Source organism: Cyprinodon variegatus, unplaced genomic scaffold (assembly GCF_000732505.1).
Source record: "Cyprinodon variegatus isolate N-32 unplaced genomic scaffold, C_variegatus-1.0 Scaffold115, whole genome shotgun sequence".
In the NCBI taxonomy this organism is placed as follows: Eukaryota; Metazoa; Chordata; class Actinopteri; order Cyprinodontiformes; family Cyprinodontidae; genus Cyprinodon; species Cyprinodon variegatus.
Window position 1 is genome coordinate 932,419 of NW_015150568.1, and position 19,554 is coordinate 951,972.

Here is a 19,554-nt window from a genome sequence, read left to right on the forward strand (position 1 = left end):
GTCCTACTACTCTCACACTACTCTCCTGGTGCTGCACAATGGTAGCCCACTGCTCCCCGAGCGGACGGGTTAAATGCAGAGAGTTAATTTTGTTTCTCTGTACTTGTGACAGTGTAATAAAAAAAGCTGGGGAAAAAAAAGGTCTGCGGTATGAATCCCGGCCAGGGGTCTTATTGCCTGCAGTTTGTATGCTCTCCCAGTAAGTAGGAAGGTTCTCTTTCGGTACTTTGGCTTCCCTCCAAAGTACAAGACGCTGCCGTTAACTGAGTGTTTACTCTAAATTGGCCTTGGACATAAATATGTATGCAGGTTTATTCATAATAATCTGTCCTGTGTGTTTCTGTGCTGCCCTGGGCTGGACTGGCTACCTATCCTCAGTGTATCATGCCCCTAACCCATAGACCACCCTGCATGAACAAGAATAGATAACTGATAGATTTCACATGCAGCAGCATTCTACTGTCTTCTAACCTCAGGGCTGATCTGCTGAAGCATTGCAAGGGTTAACTGCCATTCTTAAATCAGGGGTGGAGCCTTACTTATCATTCACTTCCTTTTTCAGGATATTCGTTACAGCTGGTGCAGGACTTTGACAGGATTTCTTCTTTATTTTTGGCCTGATCTTTTTTCTCCCACCCCTCTGATTGTAGGAAGCAAAAGGAAGTGAGGAGGTTAGCAGCACCCTGTGCTGTGATGACACGACAAAGCATCAGCTAATCAGCACTGACAGAGAGGAATCTTCAACCAGGTGAGCAGTTCACAGTGAATGCAACGTAGGAGGACTGACTTTTAGACTGATTTAACCTCTTTGATACCTAATGAAATCTGTAAGCTGTAGGACAGACATTGTTAGTACTAGACTAAAACAACTTGGAAAGAAATGCCACCCACACAGTAAAAAGGAACGGGCTAAATGGAGCACAGAGGTAATAACTGATCTGTTGAATGCCTGTCAAATGTCATAAGCAGCTGAAAGGATAAAGGAGGTAGGAAAACCTGCTGAACTAGCCCTCAGGAGTCTATAAACAAACAAATACTCTGGTTTGTACAGAATCAGAGTGAATGTAGGTTTAATAGACTGCAGAAAGTGTTTTTTTTTTTTTTTTACAATATGCAACCTTTGAGTTTTGTCAACATATTAAAGAATGAGCTCATTCTTTCTTAGCTGCATAAAGTTTGGGTGGGAATGACGATTCAATCAGGAAATGCTTAAGTTCATGTTCCTTTCTCCGCTTGGACTTTTCTTTTTTAGCCAATTTTAGTTACACACCATTAGATTTCAGCTTTAACTAAATAAATTATTATTAGCAGTAAAAAAAACAACAGTTTTCAGATAGTTTTTGGCACTAGATGGCTGTATTCCATGTTCAGAAAGTAAATGGGTATAAAGTGAAGGAGGTGACTATCCTAATGTCAGGATTTAAACTGGCCTCTGTAGATGGGGCATATATTTTACCATTAAAATAGTCCTATTAGATAAATAGAAGCTATGCCAGGACTGATGTCTTAATGCAAAGTTTCCTTCAGGAAGATGCTGAAAGCCTAATTGCTACTGTTGATCAGAGCATAATGGAGAAGCAAAGATGCTGTATGAAGTGCTTGTATAAATGTGGCTCTTAGTGTAAAGCAGACTGAGTGGCCAATAAAACAGCTTTGGCTCTTCATAAATGGACTTCCTTTACCATTAACAGATTTGTCTCCTATGATTATGCTGAATCAGTTCCATGTCAGATTCAAAGCATGGAAAGGATGATGGTCTGATTATCTCTGTACAAGTTCCTGGATTGATTCACCTCTTTGTGAATAATAATCTTTTTAAAAGGACAGATGCAGACATCTAAATGAATTCAACCTTTCATTTTCGATGCTTTAAAAGACAAAAAAATCTTCAGTATGCTTAAAGTAGAAATGCATAGATTCAGTTTTTTTTTTGCTCGATTTCCAGTTTTGTTAAACTCTGACCTGCTGATAGTAAGTTCAGTAGTAATGGTCTCTAGAGAGCATAGATCCATTTTTACCTCCTAGATTGGGGGGAAAAAGGCTGCTAAGATTTCCAAATCAAAGATGTTGATGTTAAAAATACAAATTAATCTAAATGAGCAACTTAGAAGTAGCCTGAATGAAAGGGCAATAGACCTCAATGAAAATAAAAATAGAAGTGCAGATTCCTTTCTAGATGCTTGCTTTTGTTTTTCGCTGACTTCACATTCAAACATCCGACTGATACTTAAAATAGCTTATGTGATTGTTGTGTCATGCTGAGGGGTGTTACGGTTAGTCGGTACCTCTGGCGCCTGGGGATGATGCTTTCAATGATAAAATACACTTAATTGTTTTGTTTTTTTCAAGACAAGATCAAACTCAAAACTATCTGCTTCCATTCACCACAGATTATCTAAAATTTGAGATTTTTTTTCATGTGTTACTCAAATTTTTAATTTAATGGTTCCTGCTAAAGAATTATTTTAACTTTAAATTTTTGAAACACATTTATGAATAAATTCTCCCTTTTAAAGAAAATATTTGCCTGTTATATAAATGTGTAGATTTTAAAATATAACTTTTAACTATGAAACATTTATAAAACAGTTCATTTTTTAGGCTAAATCAATTTGTTATCTTCATGATTTGGCTTAGTAATTTCTTTAAACAAAAAATAACTTAACAGATATCTCCTACCATTTAGATTTAAACCAGCTTTTCATCATGCTTTATCAAACATTTCCATTCTACTATATTTTTACAGATTTTAGTTAAACAAAATAAAAATAAAAAAACAAAGAATGCACTGAAACCTATTTTTGTATGCTTTCTATTTGCATTTTTTTCAGCCTCTCTAATGCTGATAAAGGAAAGGCAATGGAGGAGTCCACAGAGGAATTTTCTGGGAAGGAGCAGCTGGAAAATACAGCCACTACAGAGGAGATGCAGGTAGACTTACATGTGAAATGAAGTGCATTGTCTCTCTCAAAAGCCACAGCATTTCCTAAAAAAAATGAAAATTCTATTAATAGATATGTAAACTGAACTGCAGTATTGAATAGGACTTTTGTGTAGATGGACTGTATTTGTCTGCACTGAAAAAAGACCACATGCAAGCCAATTCCTAAACTCTTACGCACCTTGACTTTTTGGCTGGGGGTTTTTCCAGGCCTGGTTCAGTTTAAGCTTTTTTTCTTTCTTTCTCTTTTGAAGTCAACTAGCAGTTTATAGTTCATGTTCTTAATGTAGAATTGCAACATAGATACTCACTTATTCTTTTCCATAAGCTGACATAAAAATGCTTTGCTTTAATCTTAAATTGATTCCCACAGGTGATGAAATTAAGTCGACACAGTTCTCTATGCACATAAATGCATCAGCCACACTCTGCACTCTGGTATTTATTAAAGAAGACCACCAGTTTAGCATTACATTGTCACACCCCGCCTGGCTCACAATTTTCCTCTCCTCCCAAGTCAGCACGCCCTCCCAACCTTTGGCCCGTCGGTACAATGTGTGGCTATTGTTCCAGCTGCTGTTGGTTCTGCTAAGTGATAACACACTGAGCTCACACGCTGTATACATTACCTGTGTATTTAAAAAAAAAAATGGTGTTGCAGTTTTAAGTTACTGATCACAGCTCTGAAGTGTTAGGTGTTTTTGGATAGCTCAGCCTCTTAACTTTATGTTGTGCAACATCTGTTCTCCGTTAAACTCTTTGTTCAAAGACGAAAACAATCTGAACTTATGTATTTTGAAAGCAAGCAATCACTCTCAGTTCTTTTAAAAACATTTGAATGGTGGATTTATTTCTTTTTTAATCATAATTGCTATTGTGTGATGTTGGTTTTCTGCATTTGCTTTTCTTCTTTTCAAAACATTTCTGTCTAATTTTTATCATCATTCAGTTTTACATGGCTCTAGACTGTGGTTAATAGCTGCATGTCATTAAAAGGAGCAATGTCGGATCTTTGGTGCTAAATTTGATGTTTTAACTATTAGATGAGCAGAATTCTTCATTATTTGCAGTATTTTTGAGCAACATAAAAATAGCCTAAACATTTTCCTTGTCCGATGAGGTGTCAGACGCAAACATATAGAGCAGCAGGTGGAGGACCTTTTTTGTTGAGTGTATTCTATCCCTTATTCGTTGTAATACACTCACTTCATGAAGATTTTTAAGTATTTTCTTCCCTACGTCAATCCGCTTCAGTCTATATATCCATTAGGACTAGCCTGTCATGAGTGAAGAGTGATGAAGAGTGATGTCACACTTCCTTTGGAGGTACCAGATCTGCTCAGGGCCCTGCCTTTTCATTTGACATCACCATATGGCAACGCCACTCAGATGAACTCCATTGCACCCGTTTCTTAAGAATCAGATCTCTCCTGGAGTGTACACATATTATTACCCATATTTGCCATTATTTTACATTTCAGCTGCCATCTAAAGTAGCCGAAAGTAGAAAAAAATAGTTCTCTGAGGCAGGGGACGACAAATGGAACATAAAAATTTACTTTGGCAGTAATTTTAGACAAGAAAAACAAGGGTTATTCTAATTGTAGAAAACGAACAGTTGTTGTTGACACGAAGTTAAAAGTTGTGTAGCTTAATATGGCTAACTGACCAAGCTAAAATAGGCTAACCTGTTAGCTACTGAGCACAGCTACCCACAGCGATACCCAGCTCTCCCCCTTTATATCATGAACCCGAAGTTACTTTTTCACCATAAACAGAGCTTTTTTTGAGCTTTGTTATCAATCGGCTAAAACGTCATCGGTCAGCAAACCAGCATTGCAGATGCTCACGACTCGGCACACAGATGCTGCATTATGTTATTATCGTTGTCTGGGCAACCACAATGTTTTATGTCATGTGGCAACGTTCAGCCAATCATATAGTGAAATGTCACTGGCATGCGCATGGGTCCAAGCAGATCTGACCATCCAAGCTTGGATGGGTTTGGAATGGGCAAAAAACGGAACCAGCAAAAGAGCATTTTTCCTTTAAAAAGAAAAATGCTTTATTTTTAATCATTAGTATCTCAGTATGTCACAACTAGTATTTGACGGACAGGAGACCCCTATCAATTAAGAGTTTTATCCCATCTTTAAAGCCCAGTTCCCTGTCAGTCCTGCAGTTTGCATTCAGACTGGATAAGATTGTGGAAGTGGCCACTTCATTTGCTCTGAATTCTGTATATGTACAAACATTTGAATAAGGGAAAATCTGAAGCTAGAAATCTTCTTGTTGATTATAGCTCTACTATTAATTCTCTTTTTTCCATTAAGTCTTATTTATAACTGAAGACACTTGAATTGAATGATGACTTAAAAGGTTTAAAGTTAAAGACTGCTTCTCTGATGTACTTACAGTAAACATTGCTTTGCCACAGGGTTGTGTTTTGTTGTACACTTTGCACAGTCATTGTGTTGCATCAAACCTTTCAACTACTTTATAATTAAGTACACAGATGATACAGCTGTTGTTGGTCTGATTTTTCTCATGACGACTCTTGCTATAATACTAGGGAAAAATGTTTTAATTTCTCATGTATTTAAAAAAATAATATTTGTATTTATAAATGATATGGAGGTGAATATTATAGATAATTTTAAATTTCTTGGTGTTTCTTTGTCAAATGAACTCAGCTGGAATTTGAACACCAGTTTGATCGTCAAATTGTCTGAACAGCTGCTTTCTTTTGTGTAAATAGAAAGATTTATCTAGTAATTGGTAGATTTTTTTTTTTAAGTTTAACAGAAGGTTTTCTCTTGAACGCTATTAGAGTGTAGTTTGGACAATATGAGATTAAGTATTATCGAGATAAACACCTGAGATTTCCCTTTTTTGATATTTATGAGACAGCAATAGCAGCAAACCCAGATAAAGTTTAAAAATTACTATTTTGCCAAATTTAGCTCACCATATACATTAAGTAGAGCAGTTTTACTGCTAAAATCATCCAATCATCGGAATAGTTTTTATTTGAAATAAATTGATATTTATTGTATCTTCATTTATTCCATAATGGATCCAGCAGTGGAAAAAAATCTTGTTGGAACACCAGTTTGTCAGTTTTAGTATTTTGCATCATCTAGTTTAAAAAATAATTTTGACCAGATGCGATACAATACATAAATGCACACCTCCAGCACAAAATGACAGCCGAGATTTGTACTGATGGGTGCATCAATACAAAGTCTGGCCTATGAGACATTATGCAGCCACTTTGTCAGCTGATGATTCAAATGAAAGTACAGCACACCCTCATATCCCACACTGTCATGAATCCTCTGACATGTATAGTCATCAGAACTATGATTGGCAAATGCGAGATGTTTGCTGGTTATTTCACTCTTCCCCCACTGTGTAGTTTTGGATGTTTTGTTTGAGAAATGATACAGTCGTATACATTTCATTCAACTATTGATGCCCAGCAGGATTATTTTTCAGAAATTTGTCTGAAAAGTCAAAGATTAAAAGTCATTTTCATTAATTAACCCTTCTGCAGACACCTCTCTGTGGTCACCTCTCCAAAATTGTCGGTGACCACAGACAGGAGGCCTCTGATTTGTCAAATCTACATCCACTCTACACTATGCGTATTTCCTGTTTGGTACCTTACCGGCTTTTTTTGTTTGTATGACCGCCATTGTGGAAAACGGCTCGTGAAGAAGGACCAGCTAGAAGAGCGAGGCGCGCTAGAACACTGGAACCCTTTTTTCCACCTGGATCCCCTCTACTTTTCACCTTCATGTCCCTTTGTTATCAGACAAGTTTTCCCCCATTTCCTCAACGCCTGGGCTGTATCTAGACCCACAGCTAGTTCATGATATTCCCTTTTGCGTTGTGATGTGGAATAGCATAGCGCAGACCACACTCAATATTGGGCGTAAATCAAAAATATCTGCGACAAGCTCACTGCGACAGGAGCTACCTTACCAAAAAAAAAAAAAGGGATCAGAACCCAAACAAAGGAAAATTGATTATAATTAGAAAGTCTTCAGAAAATGATGCAATACAATGGAACAAAATTTTAGGCACGATTTTTGCCCCTTTTATATCCAATTATCTCCATGTGTTATAAAAAGTACAAAACTGCTAATAGAAATAAACTGACTCATATGTTTCAATTTATAGGTATTAGCTGGTTTTGATTGTATGCATTACATGGTTTCTTGGTAAAGGGTTAAATTAACACAGAGGCATAGAAGATCTTCAAAAAGTGATATATACCAAATAAGAAATACATTTGAAAGTTGAACAGTTTTCACTACTTTGTTTTTCTGTATTTCCTGTGAAAAGCAAAATTGCTAAAATTACTAATTGAGTCACATTGTCCTATTTGTTCAAATCAAAGGGGTTAAAGTAGCTTTTTATGGTCCTGAATGAGAAAAGAACAAAATGTTAATGTGTGTAAGAAATGAGGCAAAGAGAGGAGCTGATGTGAAGCTATTAAACAAACATGGATTGCCAATATTTTGCCATGCAATATACAAAATGACAAACTGTTGAAACGTCTCTTCTGAAATAGTTGATTTACTCACACAAAACTGATTGCAGGTTGTACTCGAGGTGAAATTATTTATTTTTTTCTTACCCTGCCCCAGACCCTGAGATTCCTCTCAGACAGAGCGTCTTCTACCAGGAAGAACAGTGACCCCTCACCCCCACCTTCTCCTCTTGGCCAGTCGGCATCTTCACTGCAGAGACAAGATTCTGGGCCTTTAGGCATCAGGGGAATCCTAAAGAAAAGCCGCTCCACCAGTATGGACTCAGATCATAGTGACAGCATGATGCCTGGACACACGCCTACTTTGCAAACCAGTGTCACTTTGAGCCACCAAGAGAGTGAGGAGGAAGAGGAAGATGAGAAGGAAGAGGAGAAGGAAGAGGAGGAGGAGGAGGAGGAACAACATGAACTGGAAGAAGAAGAAGAAGAGGAGGAGGATGAGGAGATGGAGGAAAAGGTCAGCAGGGAAAGTTATAAAGAAGAGGGCTCATCAGGTGATGACATTGTGGATGGTAGCGGCTTCAGCAGGTGCAGAGAAGAGAAGAATAGCAGCAGCAGCACAGGCAGCAGAGGGAGCTCAGAGGAGATGCGGAGTCCTTCGCCTGACGAGAGCCTGGAGACCACTTCAACAGTGTCTGAGGATGTCGACGAGCTGGAGAGCAGTTTCGATCAAAGTCAAGGGTCGGAAATGAAAAAGAGGTGAGGACATCCAAAAAAAAAGAACAAAACAAAGCTGAAGTATAATGCAGTTATTTACAGAGAAATGTGATCAAAGTATTTCAAAAATCAAACCTAAACTATATATTTTTTGTTTTTTTTTGGTTTTTTTTGTTATGAAAAGGGAAGCTGATTGGAATAGGAATAGTTTGCCAATATTTTTCTATCCACCTTTATAGGATATTTCTGGTAAATACGCTGGTTAAGGGATGGATAAGATAGTTATATCAGAGTTTAATATGTAAAGTTTCTGAATAATACCATCAGAACAAACAATATATATTTGCACATCTTCTGCACAATATGTATTGTGATTTAATGCTTTTTATTATCTTCTATTTAGCAAGCTATCTGTAACCTCTTTAGTCAGCGTGCCTTTGTATCTTGATTTCGTTTTTTCCGCTGTCGGCCATTATGGTGTATCTGAATCAAACTTTTGTCCTGAAATATACTTGGTACAAATTAAATGAAAAGTGTATTGATGTCTTTTAAAAACAGGGCTTATACAGTACTTGTTTTTCAGACTGGCCTTGTTGTCTGGTGCGGACAGTGAAAAGAAAGACAGACTGAGGAAACCAAAACCATCAGAACTGATCCAAACGCCGCTGGCTGATCGCTTCAGCAAGCTCCATGATGCTGAAAACGCCTGGAAAAAAAAGGTCAGTCCCACTAAGAGCTTATAAACAATATTGAGTTGTTTCACACAGAAATGCTTCGTCAAGTCTTAACACTGACATAGCCTATTTTTAATAAAGTGCATGGTTCACATAAACTATAGTGAACTGCTTATCATAGGAATCCAGCAGCTAAGTCAAACATCCTGACCTGCTGGTTATAGCAAAGGTTCTCTGAATGTTGAGTCTGGATTAGTTTGAAGGTATGAAAAAAAGGGGGGAAATATTTGTGTTGTAAGACTTAATTTAGTAGCCATCAATTTTCCTTCCTTTTTTCATGTAGTTCTTTCATTTTTCTTTCATTTTAAGCTTTTTTCCTTGTCTTATTTGACTCCTTATGTCTATCCCTTTTTATTTCCTTCAGTCCTTCCTTATTTTATTTTTTGTGTTGGCTTGAATGTTTGTGTTCAACCTTTCTCCTTCCCTCATCCCTGTTTTTCTTCTTACATACTTCTTTTCATTATCTCTCTTCTTCCCTTCCTTCCTGTATTATTTTCTCAAAAAAAGGAAAAACCAACATATGAATAATGTTTGGATCTTTAAGGGTCACAGCAGCTTTTTAAAACAGAAATTTCTTCATTTTCCCCCTGATTTTTTTTTTGCTGTCTTGTTCATTTCGTGGTAGGAATATAATAATTCAATGTCACTTGGTCTTTGATGTAGTAAAGCCATAGCACATATTTATTATTGTCTAGCTTAGACTTTGATGATAAAGGCCACATTAATTGCCTTGCATTGTTTTATCATGGCAGCAAGTAAGGAATTATGTTTTTTAGGAGTTCAGAGAAGTGGCAGTAATGAGCGAAGTCAGCCAGATTCTGCAGCCTCTCCTTGGCCATGTGCAGAAGTAAATAAAGACTCTGCTGCGGACACGTTTCTCCCTCTGCTGAATCAGCATAGTTCCCCTTGCTGGTGCCAGGAGAGCTTGTGGTTCAGAGCTCTGGGGTTGTAGCAGGTTTAAGAGTGGAGATCCAGGGCTCAGTTTACCTCCTGGAGAGAAGAGAAACCCACAGCTTCCATCCACTTGTAAAAACGAAATCCTGCACCATGACCAAACACCTGAAAACCCTCCAACTTAACGCCTCCTTCTTATTTGGCAGTTTTACTCCCTTTTTACTCCTGTTCTCAAGGTTATAAAAATATACTTCCCCCAAAGCTGGCTTTTGTGTTCATCATAGGATTAAATTTCTCGGCAATACTCCTATAAACATTCAGGTCAAACAGTTTAGTTCTACTAATCATGGATAAATTGCGCATATTTTTGTGTAAAACTTGCAGAGCCTTTTCAGTGAAAACAAAGCTGCCAGTACAGAAGGGTTTTTTTGGTCGGAGAGCTAACCCTATGCCATGTAATCACCATTCCCACTTAGAGCTGATATATATTCAATGTGGACAAAGTGAAATTGTCGATTTGTGCCGTCTGGTGTATTTATGTGGAAAATCTCTTGGCCTGATGCCTGTGAAGAGACATCAGAGATCCTCTTTTGGGGATTTCTGGTTGGAGCTCATATTTTATCCAAAGATGAGCTAACCTTAGATCCACTCAGTCTGGAAAAAGCTGCACAACAGAATTAGAGCCTATTCCCCTATGAAATGCAGAATAATGATGTCATATTTTGTGTGTGGTTTGTCTTGAGTATCACACAGCAGCACAAAGTGTACAGAGATGTGAAATTTCCAGTAATTCTGCAAAAACTGCATCTTCACATCTATAAGGGAGAGCTAAGCAGTCATCTTTATATCTAACTTTATTGCCTTTGCTTAAATCTGGTGCACAGATCTAAAATCCTAACCTTTACTGACTGATCCTACGAAAACAGCACTGGTCCTGTCTCTGCATTGGCTCATACATGGCTATTCCTGTCTCATTTTTCTTTCTCTTTTGACGAAAGTGCTTTGTTTTGGTAGTTCTGGTGTTTACTTTCCTTAGAGCTTTCATAGTTAGGTCAGATGTTTGTGCTCTTTGGTAAAATGTGAAAGGAAGCAGAATGAAACACGTACTGTCGAGTTCCAGGTGTTTCCTGACAGACTTGCTATGCCTGGTTGTTAATTTGATTTAAAAGGGGGCCAGTTGTGTCATGAGGCATAATTGTTAGTTATATGTTGGGAAGACTGATGATGACATCTCATTTTCTTGCAAAAAAATTCACCCGCGTTAAAAAAAAGCTGCTTTCTGACTAATGGAACCTACAGTGCTGTCTTAAGATAACATCCCAAACAGATTACAATAAATCTATGTTTCAAAGCTTTTGGAAATAAATTACTTGTCTTTGTTTTTTGTACACTTGTGGTGAGTCAACAAATTCTAATGAAGTGGCTTTTTTTGTGTTGTTTTGTGTTTTCAAATTAAAAGCTCAGCAGTTTTGCAACCACTTAGTAACCATATTATAATAACTTTGTAGTTAGGTGGTCTGTTCCCTAAAATCAGAATGTTTTTGAGATTTAACAAGCTGAGTTGTGTGAATGTTTACTGCTTTTTTTTTTATATATTTAAGTACTGTATTATAAAAATAAATGATTTCGCTCCTATTATTAGCAACTAGCACAGCTTAAAAGACTAGCATTTCTGTTTTCACATTGTGTTCCTCAAGATTTACTGTTACTTATTCTCCTCAGATATTTAGAAGGAAGTAATGAGTTAGTGGTTTAAGAGCAGGGTGTTTGCATCCCTTACAGTATGCAAAGGTCATTGGTTCAAAGCTAATGCTATAGGTTTTGGTACCAGAGCAAAACTCCAGAAAGTGCTAAAGATGAAACTGGGTGTTGCAACCCAAATATTTGCCCTGTCCATTTTCCCTTCCTGTTATCTAATGAAAATATTGCTCTCTCGTTCTCACAGCATCAATGATCTGGAGATTTCTGCCAGATCTGGTTGAGCTGATTGGCTGCCAGGTGGTAACTAGTCATGGCCACTAAAGCAACAAAAAATGGAAGATTATGGTCGATCATGTTTTTCCTATTACTAAATCTTGATTTTTCCAATTCTGACCAGTGTTGTTTCTGACAGCCATCTTAGATTTAGTCTTAGTCTTAGTCTTCAGGATGAAACTATTATTAGTCAGATTTTAGTCATTATGATGTATGATGTGTTAGGTTTAGTCTGTTTTTGTCAACTAAAACTTAAAAGGTTTTAGTCAGTTTTATGCTGCAAAAAAAGTTAACCTTTATAATTTCGAATAAGAACCACATTCTTTACCAGACTGAAAGCTCTAGCCCAGATACTACAATTGCTGGGTATAGAATGCTGCACTGCAGTTCATCATTGTTGCTGGCCAGAAAACTTTGATTTATAGAATTCAAATAAACTTTGCTATGAAATAATGCCCTACTTTATAAAAAAGGGTCTCACAAAAGCTGTGAAAATGGCAGATCTAGTTTAACACATATTGGTTAATATAGCAGACAGACAAGCTAACAAAATGTACATTAAAGGAATGGTTTTAGACATACGAGGTCTCCATTCAGTAGCAAACACTTCCCTGATCTACTATGAATTACCCACAGATCAATAAAATCTTAATTGCTCCAAAAAAGAAAATAACAAAAACATTCTTATTTCTGCTTTGGCAATTTGGGCCTTGTTTTGAGAATTTCTCCCTTTGTTACCGCTGTTAATGGGTCAAAATAGATTTAAATTCACAGGGGTTTGATATATAAGAAAAAAATACAGAGATAACCTACATAATTGGCTTGTAACGCCATGCCATTCCAGACCTAAATTGAATGAATATGCTAATTAAAAAGTTGACATATTCAAAGGAAACATACCAATTTTTTTTAAACGCACATACAAGGAAACATTTACATCGTATTTAAATGTATGGAAATTAGAAAAATGAGAGAGAAATATTCAAAGATCTATGTAGCTTTTCACTTAACTCTTTATCCAAAAATAAATAGTAGGAAATTAAATATTTTATTTGGATATAATTTAAAGATTCATTTAGGTAGAAATTAAATAAGGTTTAGTTTCAGCTCTTGTAAGCTGGAACAAATAAAATATTGAAAATAAAGAGATATTTTACGCCTGGCAAAGGATGATCAGCCGCATAGTTTATTAAGTAGCGAGAGCAGGAAGATCCATACTGCTAAGAGCGAACCATCTGTGTGGAACGTGAAGCGCAGACTCGGAGCCACATGCATGCAAAGACGCATTTCTGCAAGAGCACAGATGGAAGATCAGTGCAGAATTTGTCAGAGTTGAGCGCGCAGTACCGGACGATTCCATATTATCTTCTCAGACCCTGCCACTGCTGCGATTATCCATCTGTGGTTTTACAGAATGTGTAATGCTGCACGCCATGTGGGCGTGTGGCAAGATCAAACAAGACGCAGCACAGCTGATAATGCTTAGCTGATTACAGAACGATGATGCAGCTTAAACGTCTGTCTATTTAGTCTCATCTATCCTCTCTGACGAATACTGAAACCTATGACTAGTTAACTTTTAGTCATCAAGATGCATGTTGAGCTCGTCAGTTTTGTTATCGTCATGAAAAAAAGGAGCATCAATGAAACTATTTCGTCGTCATCATTGTTGATGAAAACACTGCTTCTGAGTTTGATCTTCTGCTATTGTTTTTTCCAAGTTATTTTCACGCAAAGAAAAAGAATAAAAAACTGTGCTACAAGTTCTTAAAACTGTCAGCATTGATCTTACAAACTACAAATTCCTTTAGTTAATATCTAAAAAATAGATTTCATTAAAAAAGAAACATTTATAAGCTAAAAAATGTTGGGCATTCTTAGTTTTGATTAATAGCATTTACCAATATCAATGATCAGAGCTGATCAAGAAAAAAAACCAATATGAGATATCTCAGAAAATATTTGAAAATCACTAAAACTAAGGAGAATTAAATGTCGGATTATATGGAAATCTATTTTATTCTATTTTTTGTCTTTTTATGCCCCCCAATACACACACACACAGACATCATGCGAACCAAATGACCCTTGCTTCCTGTAGTCTTCTTTCAAATTACAATCAGCATCTCTACCATTCTCTTCTAGTAATTTTCCCCTTTTCCTTCCTTTTTTCTTTTTTTCCTACCATTGTTCTCTTAGTTCTTAAATCCTCTATGGCTCCTGTCTTTATCTGCAGATTCGTTTCCTTTCCTTGAATTGACACCTGCTTGTCCACCTTTCCTCCTTTTTCCAGGTGAGTGTGTGCAAATGTAAATGCACATGTGCCTGTTTAGCATGGACTTGCTCACTATGATCCTGTTTTCATTTGGCATGTTTCCTGCATTAGCTGACTCCCTTTTATTTTCTCAGAGCGGAGGTAAATGTATTTTGGTGCTAATAATTCTCAGTAATCCTAGAAGGCGCTTGCACTTTAGAGTACAGCTTGGTTAGAGGGGAACCCTGTGGTTGTTGAGGGGCCTCACCATCTCTGGAGTCCTGTCAGGTCAAGGTATTTCCCCTCGTTGATCGACTCCAGAGATCTGTTTTAGAAAAACATGAAATAGCTCAAGGGTAAATGTGTAGGAAACTCTATATTTATGGTTACATGATTGAATGGAACTAAGACGGTGTATTGTAGTATTGTAGGGTCTACTATGGTGCTTTAAGCATTATAAATGCACCAATAGACCTCCAGGGTTCATATAAAGACACAGTCTCTGTGTTTTTTTTTTTTTTGTCTTCAATAAAATGCAGCACATGCCTGAAAGGGGGCTTTATTCACCCGTGTCCCCCTCAACGTCTCTTTTTACATTTGAAGTAAACAATGACCTCATTTTGATGTTCAGCTCCAGTGTTTTTGTAGAGCTCTTGCTCAGTAGGTAGGCTCAATTTATTTATGATGTAGAGTCGATCCACCCTGAGAGGCTAAACCCCCTGATAGGCGGTCTAACTTGGCAGATCTGTTTTACATTTGTGTTTTTAAGGAAGCGAGAGAGGATTGTAAATAGTTGCAGTGTATCAGGTTGTCTTTGTGTCCAAGTCTTTTTGATCCTTTGGGAATCCTTGAACATTTACTTTTCTCATATCACTCTAATGATGACCTGGGAAACATTCTTGACTTTTACATGGTGTTCAGTCTGCTTTTGTTCAATCTGCCTCTATAGATCTGGACAGGGAGGATCCCATTTTTTAAATAGAAAGTTTAAAAGTCTCTACTGCACTCTGTTGAAAGACTCAAGAAACAATAGCTTCTTGTAAATGTCTGCTTTGATAAATGTCTCGTTACTAGACAAAACTAAAGAATAAAACTAGTGGCTGTTGTCAGTTTTTTGGGGCCTCCTTCATCTAAAAATCACCAGCTTTACATAAATGCATTGTTGCTGAATAAATATACTATGTACTTCTCTTTTCTCTTCCAATCATTCTTTTATAATGCAATCAGCCTCATTGTGATGATTAAAAAAAAATCAGGATCAGCAATGCATTTATTTCCCATACCAGAGTGCCTCACACTGCTTCACCCTGACATGTTCCCCTTTAAAGTTGCAGACATCTGCAAATGTTTAAAGTGACTCTGCAGAGCGTAAAGATGACGACAGTCAGGAGATCCCACAGATCAGCATTCAGCCACAAAGAAAATGGTCCGCTGGGACTCAAACGCACTGTTAAGCTGCAGGAATCCTGAACTTTAGTTTTTCTTTTACTTTAAGTTCAAGTAGTATGTGTTGTGTTACATCTACTCTGAAGTAAACAAATGCTTTATGTTTCACATTAATGCACAAAAAATGAGGAATTAGTAAATTAATTCTTGGTGTGTCCTTTGTTCAAAGCATTTTTGTTTTGCAAAGGGCTCTGCTTCTGCTTCAACGTACTACTGAAATGAAAAACTGCAGCAGAAATATTTCTCGTGTAAACTTAAAATTCTTCAAATGTTTATGAGGAGGGTATTTTCATTGACTGCAAACAGCGCTGCCAAGTTCCAGGTAGTGTAGGGAGCCTAAGAAATAACTTTTACTTTTGAATCATAGGCCTCAAATGAAAACAATACCCCCTGGCATGCGTGTGGAAAGTTAAGTTATTTTTGCTGATATAGTTCATACATTTAAGTATTTTATATTGTATATTCTCTATAAATGCATAACTTTTCAAAAGTTTTCAACTTGAAATACATTTTTTAATCATGTACAGTTACCAACAACGTCTACAAACAACATCATTATAGTTTAGTTGATTTTTTTTTTCTTTTTCTGTTTTTATTGGACTAATTCACAACACATGCTATCTGAAGGCAATCCAATCAGATAACTCAGTCCATTTAGAGTTTTCTATCTGCAGAATTAAATACTGATATTGAAAATGGAAGAAAAGAGATTGAAAGATGTAAAGAGGTCTCTATGTCCTCCAGCATTCTAACCCTATAGCAGCATAACTTTAGAGATAGCTCAGGATAACCTGAGTTATTCTAGCTATAAGCTCTGTCAAAATGGAAAGTTTTAAGGCTAGTCTTAAAATTAGACAGGCTGTCTGCCTCACAGACTTAAACTGTTAGTTTGCTCCACAGGAGAGGAGTCTGATGAGGTCAGCATCTCATTATACTTTTAGAAATTCTAAGAACCACTATTGAACCTTTACTTTGCTTTGTGAAACAGAGCAACAAAGGGCAATTCAAAATTATTCACATTATTTGACCTTTTGTTCTCTGATACACCAAAATAAAATCCAGTGCAATCAACATGCCTTTCAGAGTCCCCTACAATTAAGTCTATTTAACTGTGTTTTGATCCTAACTAATAATACATTTTTTTGTGAAAGTATCAGTGGTATAAAGACGTTGTATCACAGCAGACTTAAGAGTAAAGTTGTGGAAAAGTTTAAAGTACGAGATTTGGAACGCTGAAAAGCTCACCAAGCACAGTCCAATCCATCATCTAAAAATGAGTTGTGGTAATTGAAAAGACGGGCAGAGCGGGTGTAAACATTTATCACCACAGCATTCAAACAGTCATTGGAAACTCTGGAGCTGTGGGGTCCATCAGCTCAGTTTGAGAAAATCAGTTGACATGACAGCTATTTGTTGTGCATGTCACACCCCCATATGGTAGAGGAAAATAATTCAAAAGAAGCTTTTCAGTTGGCTGCCAACAACACATGGGGCACAGCTAACATATGGATGAGGTTGCTAAAAGATGTTAAAACTGTTAAATGAGATGCATGCAAAGACTAACATTACATACCACCCTTAATGCATCGTGGTTTTATCATGATGCTATTGCACACTTAAACGGTAAAGCTGGTTAACATTGACTCAGAGATGGAGTTAAATTGGAGTTAAATTAGTTATCAGGTTTGCAGAGCTGGTAGAGACATTCCCATAAAATATATACAGCAGCAAGTTTTGCAAAAGGTAATTCGAATAATAGAATATTTGTTAGGAGGGGCTGAATATATAAACAAACCAGACTTTTAGTATAATAAGCTTCTTTATGGTGATATCATTCATAAAATAGTAGAAAGGTTTGTGGTTGTAAACAGACAAAATCAAGTTTAGATCACTGGTTGGCACTGCACATTTTAAATGAATGCTTCTTGTTTGTCAAACATGGTTTCTTCCTTGTTAATCTGTCAGTGTGTAAAATTCTATGAATGTTGAATGAAATTCTCTCCTTGGCATTTATCAAAACCAAAGTGTTGGCAGTCCTAACTGAATTTTATCTAAATCCAACAGCAGTCCAACGTCGATCTGGAGCCCAAGATGTCACTGGCAGAAAGGATGAAAGTCCTGAAAGACAAGGAAGAGCAGTGGAAGAGCAAAGGCAAAGGAGCAGCCAATGACTCAGTTCAGTTCACCGTGGCTGGAAGAATGGCAAAGAAAGGTAGATTTTGTTCAATCATCCTATGTGCAGTTTTGCAGCAGTGTCGGGTTAACTAGTTTGTTTTGCAAAACATTTCTAAATGAAAACTGCAAATCAGCGCTTCCTCCAGGAAAAGGGGGAGAAAAAAAAAAATACAAAGAAAAACAAAATATGACCTGAGCTACTTCCTAATAGCTCAGATCTTTGAAGAACCTGAATAGAAATAACAATCATGTTGTGCTGCACCAGGTCTCGTGTCTAAGGACGAGTCACCTATCATCTCTCTAAAGAAGTCCAGCGCCACACCTGTGAAACCACATGAAGGTATTGTCTGGGACTCTATTTTAACTGCAATGCTTTTGTCTCTTTGAGCCGATATTGGAGATTTAAGGAGGCAGATTGATGTGCCCCAACCTGCCAGGTTAAATCACATATAAATAATTTTAAAAATTTTATTAGAAACCCACACAGTTTAAATTGTCTGGATTAGTTTATGAATCTTGAAAACTCCTACTGAATAACTCTTTTTGTCCACTGGGCAGAAATCTCCACAAGGAGCGACGTCAAAGTGGAGGGGGATAAACGCCTCGACAAGTTGGAGTCCTTCCTTGACAAACTCCACAGTAAAGGTACAATATATCTTTATTTTGAATAACTATGAATATGCTTAAGTGTTTTTTTCACATCAGGGCTCCACATGTGTCACATTTTGCTTGAGATGAATCCCCTTTTTTCATTCTTTTTCTCATATTACCTTGGTTCCTGCACTCTCTGTGACCGCTAGCATAATGTGTTTTAGGGAACTAATGCAAACACACTTCAACCAGCAATGCATGGATTCATGACTTTTGAAATATAACCATCAATAATTAATTCCAAGCAGTTGTTTGTAATATCAAATATGCACACACTGATATTGATTCCCAATGTCATGTGTAGCAGCTCTTATTTTTTATCTACTTTTGCAAAGTACGATTTACTCTTCCTTTATTTAGCAGTTGGGAATATTACAGAAACATTGTCCTAGTCTGGATGGGAATATAAACGCTGTGTTTTATGTTTTTTTTTTTTTTTTTTTTCGTGACCATTATTCCTGTTTGTTTCCTAAATTTCTTCCTGGGTCTTTGGGGGTAAGGTGTGAGCAAAACCAAGTCATCCACCATCGAGGTGACAGCAGAGATGGAGAAAGAAGTGATGACCCTAGATGACGAGGAGACGTTTGGAAACTTCTACAAAACTGTCTCGCCTTCCACTGTTCTGGAGTCCAGCGTGGTTTTGACTGAGGAAGACCTGAGTGAGATCCAGGCAGATACTCCAAAGTTAGTTTAAAAGAATCCCACTTGTTTCTCTCTATTAATCCAGAAGAGCTTATGCAATAACTGCAATATCTTCCTCATCATATGATGAAAGCCTGTGTGGGAAGATATTTACTGCTTTCTTTCAGATCTGAGAATCTGTTATGTTGTAAAAACTCAGTCTTTATCGTCACAAATGTAAAAAAAAAAACATACGTTTTTCTCTTCATAAGCACTGTAAAGTAAAACCATGTTTTCTTTAAGAATATTAGTTTCATGTAGTACTTTTTTGTTGGACTTTGCCTTTAGGCTAACCTCAGCTGTTGCAGAACACAAGCGGGCGGTGCGACCGGCCCGAAGGAACCAAGGTTCCAGAAATCCGCTACGTGCTCTCGCTGCTCGCAACGACATTCGGCAGGTTTACACTGAGCAGAGGCTTAATGTGGCGTCTGTGGAGACCAAGAGGATTCAAGTGGAGAGGAGTAAGATTTCTTATATTCCTCTAAAGTAAATAAGGTGTTTACCTAAAGCAATCTGGTTGATATACTGGATTACAATCCAAACAATGGAGACAATTTCAGACTTGCCTCAGTTGAAGTTGCTTCACATC

General features: G+C 37.1%; 1 protein-coding gene across 1 annotated transcript in view; it reads left to right on the forward strand.

The window, feature by feature from the left end:
• The first annotated feature begins 514 nt into the window (after positions 1–514).
• The window catches only part of LOC107085085 (supervillin-like), a 29,911-nt gene continuing 10,871 nt past the window's right edge, over positions 515–19,554 (forward strand). Inside the window, exons 1-9 of the mRNA XM_015375232.1 lie at positions 515–748; positions 2,832–2,931; positions 7,597–8,198; positions 8,740–8,875; positions 17,523–17,670; positions 17,899–17,973; positions 18,192–18,278; positions 18,785–18,968; positions 19,254–19,426. Of these exons, the coding sequence (XP_015230718.1) occupies positions 2,860–2,931; positions 7,597–8,198; positions 8,740–8,875; positions 17,523–17,670; positions 17,899–17,973; positions 18,192–18,278; positions 18,785–18,968; positions 19,254–19,426 (1,477 nt within the window). The 5' untranslated portion in view covers positions 515–748; positions 2,832–2,859. The remainder of the gene's footprint in view (positions 749–2,831; positions 2,932–7,596; positions 8,199–8,739; positions 8,876–17,522; positions 17,671–17,898; positions 17,974–18,191; positions 18,279–18,784; positions 18,969–19,253; positions 19,427–19,554) is intronic.